We start from the raw sequence: 17,896 nt of genomic DNA, 5'->3' as shown, positions 1-17,896 counted from the left end.
ATAATATGGGCCTATGTGGTACATTCCAAGCTGGGCCTTGCCAAGGTCACCAATGAGCAGCACGTTACCAAATCTATGCTCAGTTCTTGGTCTTCATCTAACTTCACTCCTCCATCGTGTTTGATGTGAGATGAGCGTGTGGTTGGAAGGCAGTACCCTGGGGAACTTCTGAAGACACTGCAAAGGGCACTTAAGTGGCTGTGGCCTCTGTGGGGCTTTAATCAGGCTGGATATCTGTCCCTCTGGCCTCTGCAGCCTTGAGAGGAAATTATTACTCAGATGCAAGGTCCCAAATTATCCTTTGGATGATTATATACAAACAAAATTAAAAGCTGAGTAGTGATGTGGCACCAAAAGCAAAGAAAATTAAAACTGATTGCTCCTAATTATAGAATGCTTGTTTGTGGCCCTTCTATGATCTCCAGATCCAACCACCTATAATGAGTTTTATGAGCTCGTTCGCAAACATCTGAGCTCCTGTTCTATAACTCTCCTTTTGTGGAGTAAAACCACAAAAGAATAAAAACACAATTCTGTGTTGCTGCACACTGCTTATGGAGCTATAGACATATTTATAAAGATAGTCTATATGTTTCTATCTTTAAATCTATATCGTGAGAAATATTATGCAATCAGTTCTGTGATTCTAGGTGAATTCTTTAGAAAATAACCAAGAAATGGTAGAACAGGTGAGTGGGGAAAAAAAAGGAGGCGAACCAGACACAGGAATTTATACAGTATGAGTTAAAAGAATAAAAGATTCCAAGAAGAACTGGAGGCCTTTACACCTAAGCAACTGGCCAAAAGCGGCAGCAGGTGGAAGAGAACTCAAAGCTGCTGTGGACTCGCAGCTCTGAGGAGCAGCAAGAAGCACAGTGAGCAGCGGATTGGGAGTCACCTCATCCTTGCGCTGGCCAAAAGCTGGGTAGTGTGTGTGTGGGGGGGAATTTCTTCAGGAAAAAGACAAATCTTTGAGAATTGTCCAAATTTAAGGGGCAGATGAAAGAAAAGGAGTCAGTGAAGCTGACTCAAAAATGACTGAGGAAGTAAGATGAAAGTCAGGACCCAGCATTAAAACAAAATAACTAGGTCTTTGACACTCAAATGTAGAAGCACAGGTAAAACATGAAAAGCATAGTAAAATGTGAAACTGTTAAAATTATAATATTCAATCAGGGTGAGCCCTGGTGGTTATCCAGGTAGATGCCATCTGGGGACTAAGCCCTTCAGCATGAACGATTAGTTATGGAAATGCCTCCAGGGACTCAGGTGGCACTCTCACCTGTCAGTTCCCTTTGGTGACTGTCACCTCTACTGTCAAGACATGTCCTCACAGAAAACAAGGACCCTCCCTGCCTTGATATCCATCCTATTTCCAACTCCACAGATCCATGTGGAATAACTGATCTCTTAACCACAAAAATCCTATTTGTTCATAAAAATAGATAGTATTCATCCTCAGCTAAAAGTACCTAATGGTGCTTGGAAGATAGCTGGGACTCACCTGCCCAAAGAAAATCACCATGGTTAGTATTATTTATTTACATACTAGTGCAGTGGTTTGAATGTATTATGATCCTCCCAAATTCTTATGTTAGAAATTAAACCACAATATGATAATACTAAGAGGTGAGACTTTTAGGAAGTGATTAGGAAGGAGAAGCCCCTATGAACGGGACTGAGAACATTATAAAAGGACTAAAAGTAAGATAGGTCCTTTAGCCTCTCCACCATGTGAGAACACAGCCTGCAGATGCCTTGGTCTTAGATTTTCTAGCCTAAAAACTGTAAGAAATGGATTTCTGTTGTCTATAAGTTACCCAGTCTCAGGTATTTTATTGTAGTATCAAGAATAGACCAACTAGGATAAAGAATCTATATGGATTTTTACATTTAAAGAACATGGAGATCTGATAAGCAGAATGACCCGAATGCTAAATATTGTATTTTAAAGATTGATTTTAGGCCTGTCAATAACAGTAAAGATGTTTTATAAAGAATTTTAATGGACTGTTTATCTCTTGCCTCTAATTAACACCCTTCCCCCACCCCCCAAAAAAACCTACTAATTTGGTGCTGAGTACCTTAGAGAAATTTAATACACTTAAAATGAAAAATCTCAAAACCAAGTCTCTTCAAAATACAGCGCCCTTTCCTGTTCAAAACACTAGAAAAACTAGGAATAGTAGGAACATACCTCAATTTTGTAAAAGCTATATATGCTAAACCCAAGGCCAATATCATTCTAAATGGAGAAAAATGGAAGCATTCTATCTGAAAACTGGAACAAGACAGGGATGCCCTCTTTCACCACTTCTATTCAACATAGTCCTTGAAACTCTAGCCAGAGCAATTAGACAGATGAAAGAAATTAAAAGGTACAAATAGGAAAAGAAGAATCAAACTCTCACTCTTTGCTGATTCTATACTTAGAGAACCAAAAAAAAAAAAAAAAAAAAAAAACCTACCAGAAAACTTCTAGAATTATAAATGAATTCAGCAAAGTAGCAGGATATATAAAATCAACACCCATAAATCAAATGCAATTTCTCCTCTGAAAGAGAAATTAGGAAAACTACCTCATTCACAATAGCCTCAAAATAAAATAAATAAAATACTTGGGAATCAACTTAACAAAAGAGGTGAAAGACCTCTACAAAGAAAACTACAGAACACTAAAGAAAGAAATTGAAGAAAACCTTAGAAAATGGAAAGATTTCCCATGCTCGTGGATAGGCAAAATTAATATTGTCAAAATGGCCATACTACCCAAAGTGCTATACAGATTCAATGTGATTCCAATTATAATTCCAATGTCATTCTTTATAGAAATAGAAAAAGCAATCATGAAATTCATTTGGAAAACTAAGAGACCAGAATATCCCAAGTGATCCTTAGCAAGAAGAATGAAGCAGGGAGCATCACAATACCAGACCTTAAACTATACTCCAAAGTGATAGTAACAAAAATGGCATGGTATTGGCACCAAAACAGACATGTAGACCAATGGTACAGAATAGAAGACACAGAGACAAACCCACATAAATACAGTTATCTCACACTAGACAAAGGAGCTGAAAACATACATTGGCAAAAAGATAACCTCTTCAACAAATGGTGCTGGGAGAACTGGAAATCCATCTGCAGCAAAATGAAATTAAACCCTTACCTCTCACCACACACAAAACTCAACTCAAAGTGGATCAAGGACCTAGGAATTAGACCAGAGACCCTGTACCTAATAGAGGGAAAAAGTAGGCCCAACTCTTCATCACATCCGATTAGGCCCCAACTTCCTTAACAAGACTCCCAAAGCACAAGAAATAAAATCAAGAATTAATAAATGGGATAGATTCAAACTAAGAAGCTTCTTCTCAGCAAAAGAAACAATCAATGAGGTGAAGAGAGAGCCCACATCTTGGGAACAAATTTTTGCCACACTCGTGTCAGATAGAGCACTAATCTTCAGGATATATGAAGAACTCAAAAAACTTAACACCAAAAAAAAAAAAAAACCCAATCAATAAATAGGCTAAGGAGCTGGACAGATATTATCAGAAGAAGATATACAATCAATCAACAAATGTATATGAAAACATGTTCAACATCTCTAGCAATTAGAGAAATGCAAATCAAAACTACTCTAAGATTTCATCTCACTCCAGTCAGAATGGCAGTTATCAATAATACAAACAACAATAAGTGTTGGCAAGGATGTGGGGAGAAAAGGCACACTCATACACTGCTGGTGGGATTGCAAATTGGTGCAGCCAATCTGGAAAGCAGTATGGAGATTCCTTAGAAAACTTGGATTGGAACCACCATTTGACCCAGCTATCAGCACTCCTTGGTCTATACCCAAAGGACTTAAAACCAGCATACTCATAGCAGCATAATTCACAATTGCTAAACTGTAGAAGCAACCTACATGTCCTTCAATAGATGAATGGATAAAGAATATGTGGCATGTATACATAATGGAATATTACTCAACATTATAAGAGAATAAAATTATAGCATTTGCAGGTAAATAGATGGAGTTAGAGAATGTCATGCTAAGTGGAGTTAGCCAATCCCTAAAAAACCAAAGGTTGAATGGTCCCTCTGATAAGTGGATGCTGATTCCAAATGGACAGAGGCATGAGAAAAATGGAGGAAGTTTGAATTGAGCAGAGGGGAGGGAGAGGAGGGGCGTAGGTATTGGGGCAGGAAAGATGGTGGAATGTGATGGACATTATTACCCTAGGTACATGTATGACTGCACATATGGTGCAACACTACATCGTATAAAATCAGAAAAATAAAGAGTTGTGCTGCAATTGTGTACAATGAATAAATATGTGTTCTGCTATAATATATACCTAATTAAAATAAATTAATAAAAAGAAAAATGGAAAAAAACTAATCGCTTGAGCATTATGCTATTTCTTCCCTACAAATTGTAGGACGTAATTTTGTTTAACAATTTATGCAACTTATTTCTATCACTAATTTTTCTACTCCCAATGCTAACCAAAATCTTAATGCCATAAAGACGTATTTTATTCTAACAATTTTTCATCACAGTGCATAGATCGTCTCTAGAAAATGAAGAGTCACAATCACACTAAAATTATGTTTTGAAGAAGAGTTGTAATAATTATGAAACATTGCTATAAACTAACCCAGGTTGGAAATACCAACTTCAAGAACACTTTCAGCTACAAAATAAGATACTTGGGATCTCGTGAAAGTACTATTTCTAGAAAAAAAAAATTGATTAGAGACTCACCAGGATCAAAAACAATTTTATTTTTTGTTTGACAGGTAGTCAACAGCACAATAAAATCATTGTAATGTATGACATTAAAGCCTTACTTTATTTTAAATGAACTTTCAGATCTTGATTGCTATTATAAACTCTGCAAAGTTAATCATCTCACTATTTGTTGAGGCCCTCTGCAAACAGGAGCTCTGAAGACTTAATGAAAACTTTAATCAGGGCCATGGTTAATCATTTAAAATCTTTGAAGTTCCCATGCCAATCGCTATCTCTGAAGCTTTTAATTAAGTCGTTAAAGTATCTATTTCTGTTAGTGCTAAACAAAAGCTTTTCTCAAATTCTGGTTTTATAAATGTTTATTGGCAATATTTTTTAAAAGACAATTTTAAAATGACCTTATACTTAAGACATTTCCACATGAAACTATTCCCATTCTGTCCTTGAGGGTCAGTTTCTATGATGTACACTGCTACCATTTTCCCAGTCTGTTCCTTTCCCTCGTTGACTTACCCGGTTCATTGCAAAGACGATCTGATCATACACATCATTTTGTGTGTACACTGCATATGTGTCATCCATTCGGTCCATATAGCCTTTTAGGAAGAGGTGTTTGAATGCTATAGTGTTCTCTTCTTTAAAAGCTACCACCATCTGGTTACTTAGTCCAAAAAGGACCAGCTTAAAAGAAAAAAGAAACAGTAAGCAGGGGGAAAATCTGAATAGAAAAAGTGGAGGTAGATGGTACAGCGGCTTGAACAGCAAACGAGAGTTTCCATGAATTCCATAGGATACCAAGGAGGTTTGTAGCTGCTGGATACTGCATGGTAAGAAAGTCCAAGTCCCATGGCCAAACTATATTCCTAGGCCTCATTTCCAAAATGGTAACAATAAGACTAAAATTTAAAAATATCCTTTCAACTCATCTCTAAGTTAAAGTATATTAATATAATGTGTTCTTAATATTTAGGCAGGATTCACTCCAGAGTTTCACATGAAACTCAATTGTTCACACACAAAAATCTTTTTCACTGCTCTGCTGCCATAGTAACAGAAACCCTTTCAATCATACCCCAAAGCTTGCTTTACTCTTTCATCTTTTCTTCTCTCCCAATCTATTTCAATATCTACTCTATTCTCCCTCTCCCCCAGCCTCCCCATTTAAAAAGTGTACTCTGAGCCAGCATAGTGGCATGTTCTATAATCAAAACAACTCAGGAGGCTGAGGAAGGAGGATCAAAAGTTCAAGGCCAGCCTCAATAACTTAGCAACCTGTCTGAAAGGACTGGGGATGTGTGGCTCAGTAAAGCACCCCTGGGTTCAATCCTCAGTATCAAAAAAAGACTTAGATCCCAGGGTGAGTCAGGGCATATTTTATATGAAAGGGGGAGCAACACTGAGCACCTATGTGCCGTAAACTATTCCAAGAACTTTCCTCATATTTATTAACCAACCCCTCAGCATAGTTCCTAATATAACAAATTTACAAATGAGTGCATAAAGGATCAGAGAAGTTAAACAACTTTTTCAAGTCACAACATTAGCAAGTGTTCAATCAAATTAGAACCCATACCCAGGATACTAAATCTAAGCTCTCTCCACCTATTACACTGTGCAAAGCAATGCAGTGCTCCATCAGCAAAGAAACTGAGAAATCTTTCCCCTTCTTCCACCCATTAGGATTTCTGACCAACACCACACATTCATCCCCTCCACCTAACTTGGCTCCCATTCCTCAGGACCCTCTTTAAGCCAAATGTCCTCATTCAAATTCCAATAAGATGATAGTTTGATGAATAAAAAAGTCTCCAAAGATTTCCCAGGATATTCTTACCAATTCATTCAAATACATGAATACCTTCCACATGCCAATACTGAGCTGGGTGCTGAGGACATAATGAGGTCATTGCCCTGAAGGGCCTGGTGACAGACAAGAGTAAGAGTGACTGAAATTATAATTCAGATACTGAGCCAGGTAAAGGGAAAGGATAATTCTTTGGAGGGTGCCTGTCATTGTGGTCATTTTTCTTCTATTGATACAAACACAAATATTTCCAACTTAACAGAAAGACTCCTTTTTTATAATAAAAAGAGATAAACTGTCACCATGTCACTCTCATTTGCTCAGTGACAAAGTTGCCTTTATGTGATATTTGTTTGATTGCTCAAGTACTAGTAAAGAAACATTACAATAAAGAAACCCTAAGTTTCTTGTTAAAGGCTCACCTAAACACCTTTTACATGCTTATTACCAACAGGTTTAAACCACTGGCCAATTTTCTTGTTGACCACTCTACTAATTATAAGAAGGTTAGATGGACTCCCTAAAAGATTAAAGCGCATTGAGAACCTAAGAGTTAGAAGATATAAACCTGAATTTGAATCTCAGTTCTATTCTTCCAGTTTCCTGACTATGACATGTTATTTTGTCACACTGAGCTTCAGTGCCCTGTGTGTAAAATAGAGATCCCATTACCCACCTTCAATTTGTTTTGAAAATTGAACATGTTGATGTCTATAAAAATATTTAGTCTGGTCTACAGAAAATACTTAGTGTGGTACCTATTATTATTTCAAGCAATAATACTTTCATTTAGTTGATACATAGTCCCCTGTATACAAGACAACACAGATACACTTTATTGTGACACATTGTTTTAGCACCTGGAAATTAAGATGTTCAATTCAAAGTTGACAAATACTATACTGAGAGTACAGCATCTGTTTTGAGAGTGATATATTAGAGAGAGAGTACACCTGCTTCCGAAGTCTTGATTCTGCCACTGACTAGCCATATTGGCTTTTTTATTTTTTTTTTATTTTTTATTTTTTTTTTTTTTATCTTTCCTTATGCTTCCTTTTTATTAGGTATTGTGGTAGTGGGGATTGAACGCAGCGTGTTTTACCACTGAGCTATATCCCAGTCATTTTTATTTTTTATTTTGAGGCAGGGTCTCACTAAGTTGTCGAGGTTAACCTTGAACTTGTGGTTCTCCTGCCTCAGCTTCCACAGCTGCTGGATTCACAGGCATGTGCCGTCCTGCCCAGCTTCCTCACACTCCAGGTTCTAACTGGGCACCTCACTTCCCCATGCGCCCCACTCTTCAGGCCTTTGCATGTGCTGCTCCTTCTGTCTGGAGCACTCGTCCTTTCCTGCTTCCCTTGATGACTTTTAGGACCTTTTTGATCCCAGGAGCTGTGATGTACCGTGTACTGCTCTCAAGATCCTCAGCATGTAGCAGGTAGTTCCTATCAGATTGAGAGCTCTGTGGGGGCAGCAAGAATAGACCAACTAGTCCCACTGTTCAAAGCCTTGCACATAGTAGACATTCAGGAAAGGTCTGGACAGCTGAATTGTCCCTTAAGAAAACTAGAATTGTGTTTCCATAAAGTTGCTGGCGGGGGGAGGCGGGGGGAGTCTTGTGAGTCCTCTAGACCATATAAAGCATGTAACCCAGTATGTGGATCTCATGGTGACAAGTCACTCTTCTTGTGCCACAGATCATCACAGAAGATCAATCATGGCATGCTGCTTTGACCCTGACAGCCAGAAGTTGGCTTCTGTCTCGTTGGATAGGTCCATCAAGATATGGGATGTCGCATCCAAAGCCACACTGCTTACCATCACAAAGTGAGAAGGGTCAGCGGGAGGCAGGCAGCACCCTGCAGCTGGAAGGGGGGCAGGACACCTCCCTTCATGCCCTCCTGGATTCCACACACAAACCAGTGTCCCTATGGAGGCATCTCCATTGTGGTCATGGGTGCTCCAAGGAGGCTAGAGAGACAGGGCAGGCCATAGAGAAACCACCACCTGTGGCCTGTGCGCTGTGCTGGGCCTCAGCAGTATTTATTTCTTTTTTTTTTTTTTTTTTTTTTTTTAATTAATTTTTATTGTAGGTTGTTCAAAACATTACATAGTTTTTGATATATCATAATTCACACTTTGATTCAAGTGGGATATGAACTCCCATTTTTACCCCATATACAGATTGCAGAATCACATCAGTTGCACATTGATTTACATATTGCCATTCTGGAGTCTGTTGTATTCTGCTGCCTTTCCCATCCTCCGCTATCCCCCCTCCCCCCTCCCCTCCCCTCTTCTCTCTCTACCCCCTCTACTGTACTTCATTTCTCCCCCTTATATTTTCCCTCCTTTCCCCTCACTTCCTCTTGTATGTAATTTTGTATACCCCTGAGGGTCTCCTTCCATTTACATGCAATTTCCCTTCTCTCTCCCTTTCCCTCCCACCTCTCATCCCTGTTTAATGTTAATCTTCTTCTCATGCTCTTCTTCCCTACTCTGTTCTTAGTAACTCTCCTTATATCAAAGAAGACATTTGGCATTTGTTTTTAAGGGATTGGCTAGCTTCACTTAGCATAATCTGCTCTAATGCCATCCATTTCCCTCCAAATTCTATGATTTTGTCATTTCTTAATGCAGAGTAATACTCCATTGTGTATAAATGCCACATTTTTTTTATCCATTCGTCTATTGAAGGGCATCTAGGTTGGTTCCACAGTCTTGCTATTGTGAATTGTGCTGCTATGAACATGGATGTAGCAGTGTCCCTATAGTGTGCTCTTTTTAGGTCTTTAGGGAATAGACCGAGTAGTGGAATAGCTGGATCAAATGGTGGTTCCATTCCGAGCTTTCCAAGAAATCTCCATACTGCTTTCCAAATTGGCCGCACCAATTTGCAGTCCCACCAGCAATGTACAAGAGTACCCTTTTCTCCACATCCTCGCCAGCACTTGTTGCTGTTTGACTTCCTAATGGCTGCCAATCTTACTGGAGTGAGATGGTATCTTAGGGTGGTTTTGATTTGCATTTCTCTGACTGCTAGAGATGGTGAGCATTTTTTCATATACTTGTTGATTGATTGTATGTCCTCCTCTGAGAAATTTCTGTTCAGGTCCTTGGCCCATTTGTTGATTGGGTTATTCGTTATCTCATTGTCTAATTTTTTTAGTTCTTTGTATATTCTGGATATTAGGGCTCTGTCTGAAGTGTGAGGAGTAAAGATTTGTTCCCAGGACGTAGGCTCCCTATTCACCTCTCTTATTGTTTCTTTTGCTGAGAAAAAACTTTTTAGTTTTAGTAAGTCCCATTTGTTGATTCTAGTTATTAACTGTTGTGCTATGGGTGTCCTATTGAGGAATTTGGAGCCCGACCCCACAGTATGTAGATCATAGCCAACTTTTTCTTCTATCAGACGCCATGTCTCTGATTTGATATCAAGTTCCTTGATCCACTTTGAGTTAACTTTTGTGCATGGCGAGAGAAAGGGATTCAGTTTCATTTTGTTGCATATGGATTTCCAGTTTTCCCAACACCATTTGTTGAAGATGCTATCCTTCTTCCATTTCATGCTTTTAGCCCCTTTATCAAATATAAGATAGTTGTAGTTTTGTGGATTGGTTTCTGTGTCCTCTATTCTGTACCATTGGTCCACCTGCCTGTTTTGGTACCAGTACCATGCTGTTTTTGTTACTATTGCTCTGTAGTATAGTTTGAAGTCTGGTATAGCTATGCCGCCTGATTCACATTTCCTGCTTAGAATTGTTTTTGCTATTCTGGGTCTTTTATTTTTCCATATGAATTTCATGATTGCTTTCTCTATTTCTACAAGAAATGCCGTTGGGATTTTGATTGGCATTGCATTAAACCTATAGAGAACTTTTGGTAATATCGCCATTTTGATGATGTTACTTCTACCTATCCATGAACAGGGTATATTTTTCCATCTTCTAAGATCTTCTTCTATTTCTCTCTTTAGGGTTCTGTAGTTTTCATTGTATAAGTCTTTCACCTCTTTTGTTAGGTTGATTCCCAAGTATTTTATTTTCTTTGAGGATATTGTGAATGGGGTGGTTGTCCTCATTTCCATTTCAGAGGATTTGTTGCTGATATACAGGAATGCCTTTGATTTATGCGTGTTGATCTTATAGCCTGCCACTTTGCTGAATTCATTTATTAGCTCTAATAGTTTCTTTGTAGACCCTTTTGGGTCTGCTAGGTATAGAATCATGTCATCTGCAAATAGTGATAATTTGAGTTCTTCTTTTCCTATTTTTATGCCTTTAATTTCTTTCGTCTGTCTAATTGCTCTGGCCAGTGATTCGAGAACTATGTTGAACAGAAGTGGTGAGAGAGGGCATCCCTGTCTTGTTCCAGATTTTAGAGGGAACGCCTTCAGTTTTTCTCCATTCAGAATGATGCTAGCCTGAGGCTTAGCATAGATTGCTTTTACAATGTTGAGGTATGTTCCTGTTATCCCTAGTTTTTCTAGAGTTTTGAACATAAAGGGATGCTGTACTTTGTCGAATGCTTTTTCCGCATCTATCGAGATGACCATATGGTTCTTATTTTTAAGCCTGTTGATGTGGTGAATAACATTTATTGATTTCCGTATATTGAACCAACCTTGCATCCCAGGGATAAATCCTACCTGATCATGGTGCACAATTTTTTTGATATGTTTTTGTATCCGGTTCGCAAGAAGTTTATTGAGGATTTTTGCATCTAGGTTCATTAGAGATATTGGTCTGTAGTTTTCTTTCTTTGAAGTGTCTTTGTCTGGTTTAGGAATCAGGGTGATGTTGGCCTCATAGAATGAATTTGGAAGTTCTCCCTCTTTTTCTATTTCCTTAAATAGCTTGAAAAGTATTGGTGTTAATTCCTCTTTAAAGGTTTTGAAAAACTCTGCTGTATACCCATCCGGTCCTGGGCTTTTCTTAGTTGGTAGTCTTTTGATGGTATCTTCTATTTCCTCAATTGATATTGGTCTGTTTAGGTTGTCAATATCCTCTTGGCTCAATCTGGGCAAATCATATGACTTAAGAAATTTATCGATGCCTTCACTATCTTCTATTTTATTGGAGTATAAGGATTCAAAATAATTTCTGATAATCTTCTGTATTTCTGAAGTGTCTGTTGTGATATTGCCTTTTTCATCCCGTATGCTGGTAATTTGAGTTCTCTCTCTTCTTCTCTTTGTTAGCGTGGCTAAGGGTCTGTCGATTTTATTTATTTTTTCAAAGAACCAACTTTTAGTTTTGTCAATTTTTTCAATTGTTTCTTTCGTTTCGATTTCATTAATTTCAGCTCTGATTTTAATTATTTCTTGTCTTCTACTTCTTTTGCTGTTTTTTTGCTCTTCTTTTTCTAGGATTTTGAGTTGAAGTATTAGATCATTTATTTGTTGGTTTTTCCTTTTTTTAAGGAATGAACTCCAAGCAATAAATTTTCCTCTTAGAACTGCTTTCAATGTGTCCCATAGATTCCGATATGTTGTGTCTGTGTTTTCATTTATCTCTAAGAATTTTTTAATTTCCTCCTTGATGTCTTCTATAACCCATTGATCATTCAGTAACCTATTGTTCATTCTCCAAGTGATGCATGATTTTTCCTTACTTCTTTTATTGTTGATTTTCAATTTCATTCCATTATGATCAGATAATATGCATGGTATTATCTCTACTCCTTTATATTGTCTAATAGTTGCCCTGTGACATAATATATGATCTATTTTTGAGAAGGATCCATGTGCTGCTGAGAAAAAAGTGTAACTGCTTGATGTTGGGTGGTATATTCTATATATGTCAATTAAGTCTAGGTTATTAATTGTGTTATTGAGCTCTATAGTTTCCTTATTCAACTTTTGTTTGGAAGATCTGTCCAGTGGTGAGAGAGGTGTGTTGAAGTCTCCCATGATTATTGTATGGTGGTCTATTAGACTCTTGAACTTGAGAAGAGTTTGTTTGATGAACATAGCTGCACCATTGTTTGGGGCATATATATTTATAATTGTTATGTCTTGTTGGTGTATGGTTCCCTTGAGAAGTATGTAGTGTCCCTCTTCATCCCTTTTGATTAACTTTGGCTTGAAATCTATTTTATTTGAAATGAGTATGGACACTCCTGCTTGTTTGCGAAGTCCATATGAGTGATATGATTTTTCCCAACCTTTCACCTTCAGTCTATGTATGTCTTTTCCTATCAGATGTGTCTCCTGAAGGCAGCATATTGTTGGGTCTTGTTTAGTGATCCATTCTGCTAGCCTGTGTCTCTTAATTGGTGAGTTTAAGCCATTAACATTTAGAGTTATTATTGAGATATGGTTTGTTCTTCCAGCCATATTTGTTTATTTATGTTACTAAACATGGTTTGTTTTCCTCTTTGATTATTCCCCCCCACCTTTACTGTACTACCTCCTGCTGTTGGTTTTCATTGATATTTTCCATTTCCTCTTCCTGTAATATTTTGCCGAGGATGTTTTGAAGAGCTGGTTTTCTAGCTGCAAATTCTTTTAACTTTTGTTTATCATGGAAGGTTTTAATTTCATCTTCCATCCTGAAGCTTAATTTCGCGGGATACACAATTCTTGGTTGGAACCCCTTTTCTTTCAACGTTTGAAATATGTTATTCCAGGATCTTCTAGCTTTCAGAGTCTGTGTTGAAAGATCAGCTGTTATCCTGATTGGTTTACCCCTAAATGTAATCTGCTTCCTTTCTCTTGTAGCTTTTAAAATTCTCTCCTTATTCTGTATGTTGGGCATCTTCATTATAATGTGTCTAGGTGTGGCTCTCTTATGATTTTGCACATTCGGCGTCCTGTAGGCTTCTAGGATTTGGGATTCTGTCTCATTCTTCAAGTCTGGGAAGTTTTCTCGTATTATTTCGTTGAATAGATTGGTCATTCCTTTGGTTTGGACCTCAATACCTTCCTGTATCCCCGTGACCCTTAAGTTGGGTCTCTTTATGTTATCCCATATTTCTTGAATGTTCTGCTCATGGTTTCTTAACAGCTTTGCTGAGCTGTCTATGTTCTTCTCCAGTTGAAATACTTTGTCTTCATTGTCTGATGTTCTATCTTCTAAGTGTTCTACTCTGCTGGTAGTATTCTCAATTGAGTTTTTAAGTTGGTTTATTGTTTCCTGCATTTCCAGGATTTCTGTTTGTTTGTTTTTTATAACCTCTATCTCCCTGTATAATTGATCTTTTGCTTCTTGGATTTGTTTGTGTAATTTATTGTCGAAGTGGTCGAAGTGGTCTTTCATTGTCTGATTTTGCTGTCTAATGTCTTCCTTGAGACTCCAGATCATCTGAAGCATGTATATCCTGAATTCTTTATCTGACATTCCATCTGCTGCAGATATTACCTCTTCTAAAGTTGAGTTGACCTGCATTGCTTGTGGTCCTTTCTTTCCTTGTCTTTTCATACTGATCGCGTTTCGTTCTTCTGGTAGCCACGCCCCCGTATCTGGTGCAAGAGACCTCAGTTGTCAGCACTGGTGGGGGCTGTAGCTGGGAGACCCGCGCCGCGCGGCTCCCGCCGGCTCCTGCGTCAGCGCCGCCTCAGCTCCCGCCGGTTCCCGTGCCGCTGCCGCGGTTCCCGCCAGCTCCGTCCGGCTCCCTCGCCACTCCTGCTAATTTAGAGTCCGCTGGGAAGGAATCTCTTTGGCCGATCTTTGGTGACTTCCCCTCTCTGCTATGGCGGGCCCCTGGCTCCTTGCAGGAGTGACCGAAGGGAGAGGTGGAACTGGCTTGTCTCTGGTCTGACACAATCTCTGGTTTTAGATCCCAGTTCGCTAATTCATAGAGGCTTGGTTAGATTTCCTTCCCATCCTCTCAAGGGGGGGAGCCCTTTCCTGGGTGGGCAGGGCCGTTAGCAGAGCCGGAAGGGCACGTGCCTTCTGTCGGGCCAGGCGGGGACCCTTCTGGCTGCGCTGGGCCGCCGGGGGCTCCCTCAGCGCCAGGCAGATGGCGCCCGCGTGGCTAAGAGCCGGGTGGGGTAACCCTTCGCAGAGCGGGCGGGCCGCCAGGAGTGCCGGGATGGTGGGAGCTGTCTGCCGGCCGGGCAGGGACCCTTCTCGACGAGCAGGGCCGCTGGGGGCGCTTGTAAAGCCGGGCGGCTGCCGCCGCGTGTCTAAGACCCAGGCGGGCGGGGTGGCTGTTTGCAGGGCAAGAGCGGGACCGGCAGGGTAGCCGGGATGGCGGAAACTGTCTGTTGGCCGGGCAGGGACCCTTCTCGCCAAGCAGGGTTGCCGGGGGCGCTTGTAAAGCCGGGCGGCTGCAGCCTCGTGGCTAAGAACCAAGCGGGCGGGGTGGCTGTTTGCAGAACGAGAGCGGAATGGCGGGAGCTGTCTGCCGGCAGGGCGGGGACCCTTCTCGCCGAGCAGGGCCGCCGGGGGCGCTTGTAAAGCCGGGTGGCTGCCGCCGCGTGTCTAAGACCCAGGCGGGCGGGGTGGCTGTTTGCAGGGCAAGAGCGGGACCGGCAGGGTAGCCGGGATGGCGGAAACTGTCTGTTGGCCGGGCAGGGACCCTTCTCGCCGAGCAGGGTCGCCGGGGGCGCTTGTAAAGCCGGGCGGCTGCAGCCTCGTGGCTAAGAACCAAGCGGGCGGGGTGGCTGTTTGCAGAACAAGAGCGGAATGGCGGGAGCTGTCTGCCGGCAGGGCGGGGACCCTTCTCGCCGAGCAGGGTCGCCGGGGGCGCTTGTAAAGCCGGGCGGCTGCAGCCTCGTGGCTAAGAACCAAGCGGGCGGGGTAGCTGCTTGCAGAACAAGAGCGGAATGGCGGGAGCTGTCTGCCGGCAGGGCGGGGACCCTTCTCGCAGAGCAGGGCCGCCGGGGGTGCTTGTAAAGCCGGGTGTCTGCAGCGGCGTGGCTAAGAACCAGCCGGGTGGGGTGGCTGTTCGCCGGGCGAAAGCAGGGCCGCCAGGGTAGCCGGGATGGCGGGCGCTGTCTGCTGGCTGGGCGGGGACCCTTCTGCCGCGCTGCTCTGGGCCGCCTGCCGCTTGCAGAAGCGGCGGGTGGCCGCGGGATTGGACTCTGAGCCCGCGCTGCCAGTCAAGTTTCACTTGTTTGGGGCAAACTGTCACGTCTAATAAACTTACTAATTCTCGGCAGGTCTCCTTTCAACGGAATTTTGCTAGAAGATCCTCAGTAGGTAGAATGTAGCTGTTTTAATTGGTGTTTCTGATCCCGTTAATGTGGAGATATTGAAAGTGCAGCTTCCTCGCCGGCCGCCATGTTGGATCTCCATATTGGCTTTTTTAAAACTATAAATATCAGATTCCTTTTCTGCAATATGAGTAATGCTAGTATTTTATTAATTTTAAATAAAATGGTTTGTTGGAATTAAGTAAAATAATATACTAGAACAGAGTATCATCCAAATGTTCATTTCCCTTAACATAATCCCCAGTATTAGAAACACATGCAAGCATTCTACCAACTTCATAGGATTATAGGAATTACCCTTGATGTCTCCCAGTTACAAAGCAATTAAAATTAATAATGTCAGGATTTTATTTTTTTCACAAATCTCTCTTTCAACACCAGTTGTCCATCAAAAAGAGAAAGCAAAAATTAACAAAAGAAAAAAAACCTATCATTTACTTTCACCATTAGCATCTGCTTATTTTGTTTTGTTTTTCTTCCTTCCTTTCTCTATCCCCCCCACTCCCTGCCCTATGGTTTTTAACAAGAGATAATTACTCCCATCAGAAGGAAAACATATTTTCAAAAGAATGAATCACAACTACTATATGTAGGCATCACAAAATATGGTTTTCAAAGAAATTTTAAAGATGTCAAGGCAATTAGATTCAAAATTTCCCTATTTATTAAAATGGTTCCATCTCTCACTGGCTAATGACAATTTTCATTTAACTTCACATTCTCCCTCTGCATAGTTCTCATGGTCACAGGGCTGTGAGATTCCAAGAATTTGCCTTTAGCAGAAACCCATGACATTTTTTAAGAGAGAAAAATGTCCAGAAAACCAACTAGGAAGGAAAAGGAAATCCTTCTGTTAGGCAATGTCTAGTTTCCATGGCTGATTTAGAAATCACCCCACAAACACACACACATACACATACCATTAAACCTATTGATTAGAATCCAAATATTAAAATTGTCTATCCCTGAAAACCAATTAGATCTATGGCTAAAATTACAGTTTAATGAAAGATGAAAAGGAAAAAAAAGTAAGAAAAAAAAAGCCAAAGTTTTTCACTAATTTTAAGGAGAAAAAGGTTGAGATCCTATGTTTCCTTATTTATTATTCTCCATTATGCATGAATTTACAAATTATTTTCCATTGTTCTCTTGCTATTTAAAGACGCTTTTACCAAACTCACTCCTGTGATCTGAGCTGCTTACCTGGATAGTCACCATTGCAATTTTTAGAATTTGTATGGCAAGTTTCCATGGCTTTCTACCTCGAGCCCAGAACTTCTCACAAGGATTCATGAAAAAGAATTTGAGTTTTCGCCTCATCTGGTCTTCTAACAGAAGCTTCTCAGATGGAGATGTTTGCTGGTTAAAGGTGCAGCGATTTTCCTCTTCATGAGAGGTGCAGCTACTTATACCTGTCTCAGGATTTGCCATCTCTATGGAAGAAGAAAAACAAGAGCTCTAGTAGGTAAGTGAAGGCACAAGTTGTTGCTTGAGAGTTTAGGTTAGTTCAGGAAGAAGTCCAAACACAGGTCTGGTATCAATTAAGCACAATTATTCTAAACTGCACTTTATATGTTTATGGAATCAATTAAAATATAAGACATCACATTCTCCATTTATTTCTATTACTAAGGGAATTTCCACCTTGTTGAAAGTTATCAAATTCAAGAGCTGCTCCTATCAGTAAAGATTATATGCATGTATTATGTATTGTGTGTGTGTGTGTGTGTATACACATAGATAGATATATGCTCTCTATCTCATTAAGTAACAGATATACTTAGAGCAAAGATTGGAGACCTGAGATTCTGGGTAAGAACTTCACAGGGCTGGGGATCCAAGATGGCGGGCCAGAGGGAGGCATCATTCTGTGTCATCCATGACCTGGGTCTCAACCACTGGAATACTGCTTTAGCTGAGAGTGGTAGAAGACCCCTCCACAGCTGATTCCGCACAGGAATCACAGCCACTGTGTTGCACAGGGCCCAGGCCCTCAGAGTTAGAAAAGGACTTCCAAGTACTGGCCCATACAAATCTCGCAGGTGCCTTAGCAGAACTACCAGCATAGGCACCACCCCCACAAAGGACACTCAGCTGCTACCCACATGCAGGAACTCTGGCCGCCACTCCATGTGGACCTCCATCTACTAATGTGGGGCTCCCCCAGTCGCCT

The 17,896-nt window shown here is 40.6% G+C and overlaps 1 protein-coding gene across 2 annotated transcripts in view; it reads right to left on the bottom strand.

The window, feature by feature from the left end:
- The window catches only part of Mcoln3 (mucolipin TRP cation channel 3), a 31,940-nt gene extending 14,786 nt beyond the window's left edge, over nucleotides 1–17,154 (bottom strand). Inside the window, exons 1-2 of one of the 2 annotated variants that reach the window (XM_076862228.1) lie at nucleotides 16,927–17,154; nucleotides 5,273–5,440 (exon numbers count right to left, since the gene is read on the bottom strand). In XM_076862228.1, coding sequence (XP_076718343.1) covers nucleotides 5,273–5,440; nucleotides 16,927–17,154 — 396 coding nt within the window. The remainder of the gene's footprint in view (nucleotides 1–5,272; nucleotides 5,441–16,926) is intronic. The other variant, XM_076862229.1, reaches the window with a different exon arrangement.
- Nucleotides 17,155–17,896: the final 742 nt, after the last annotated feature.

Source organism: Callospermophilus lateralis, chromosome 7 (assembly GCF_048772815.1).
Source record: "Callospermophilus lateralis isolate mCalLat2 chromosome 7, mCalLat2.hap1, whole genome shotgun sequence".
NCBI lineage: Eukaryota > Metazoa > Chordata > Mammalia > Rodentia > Sciuridae > Callospermophilus > Callospermophilus lateralis.
This window is presented reverse-complemented; position numbering and strand designations above follow the sequence as displayed.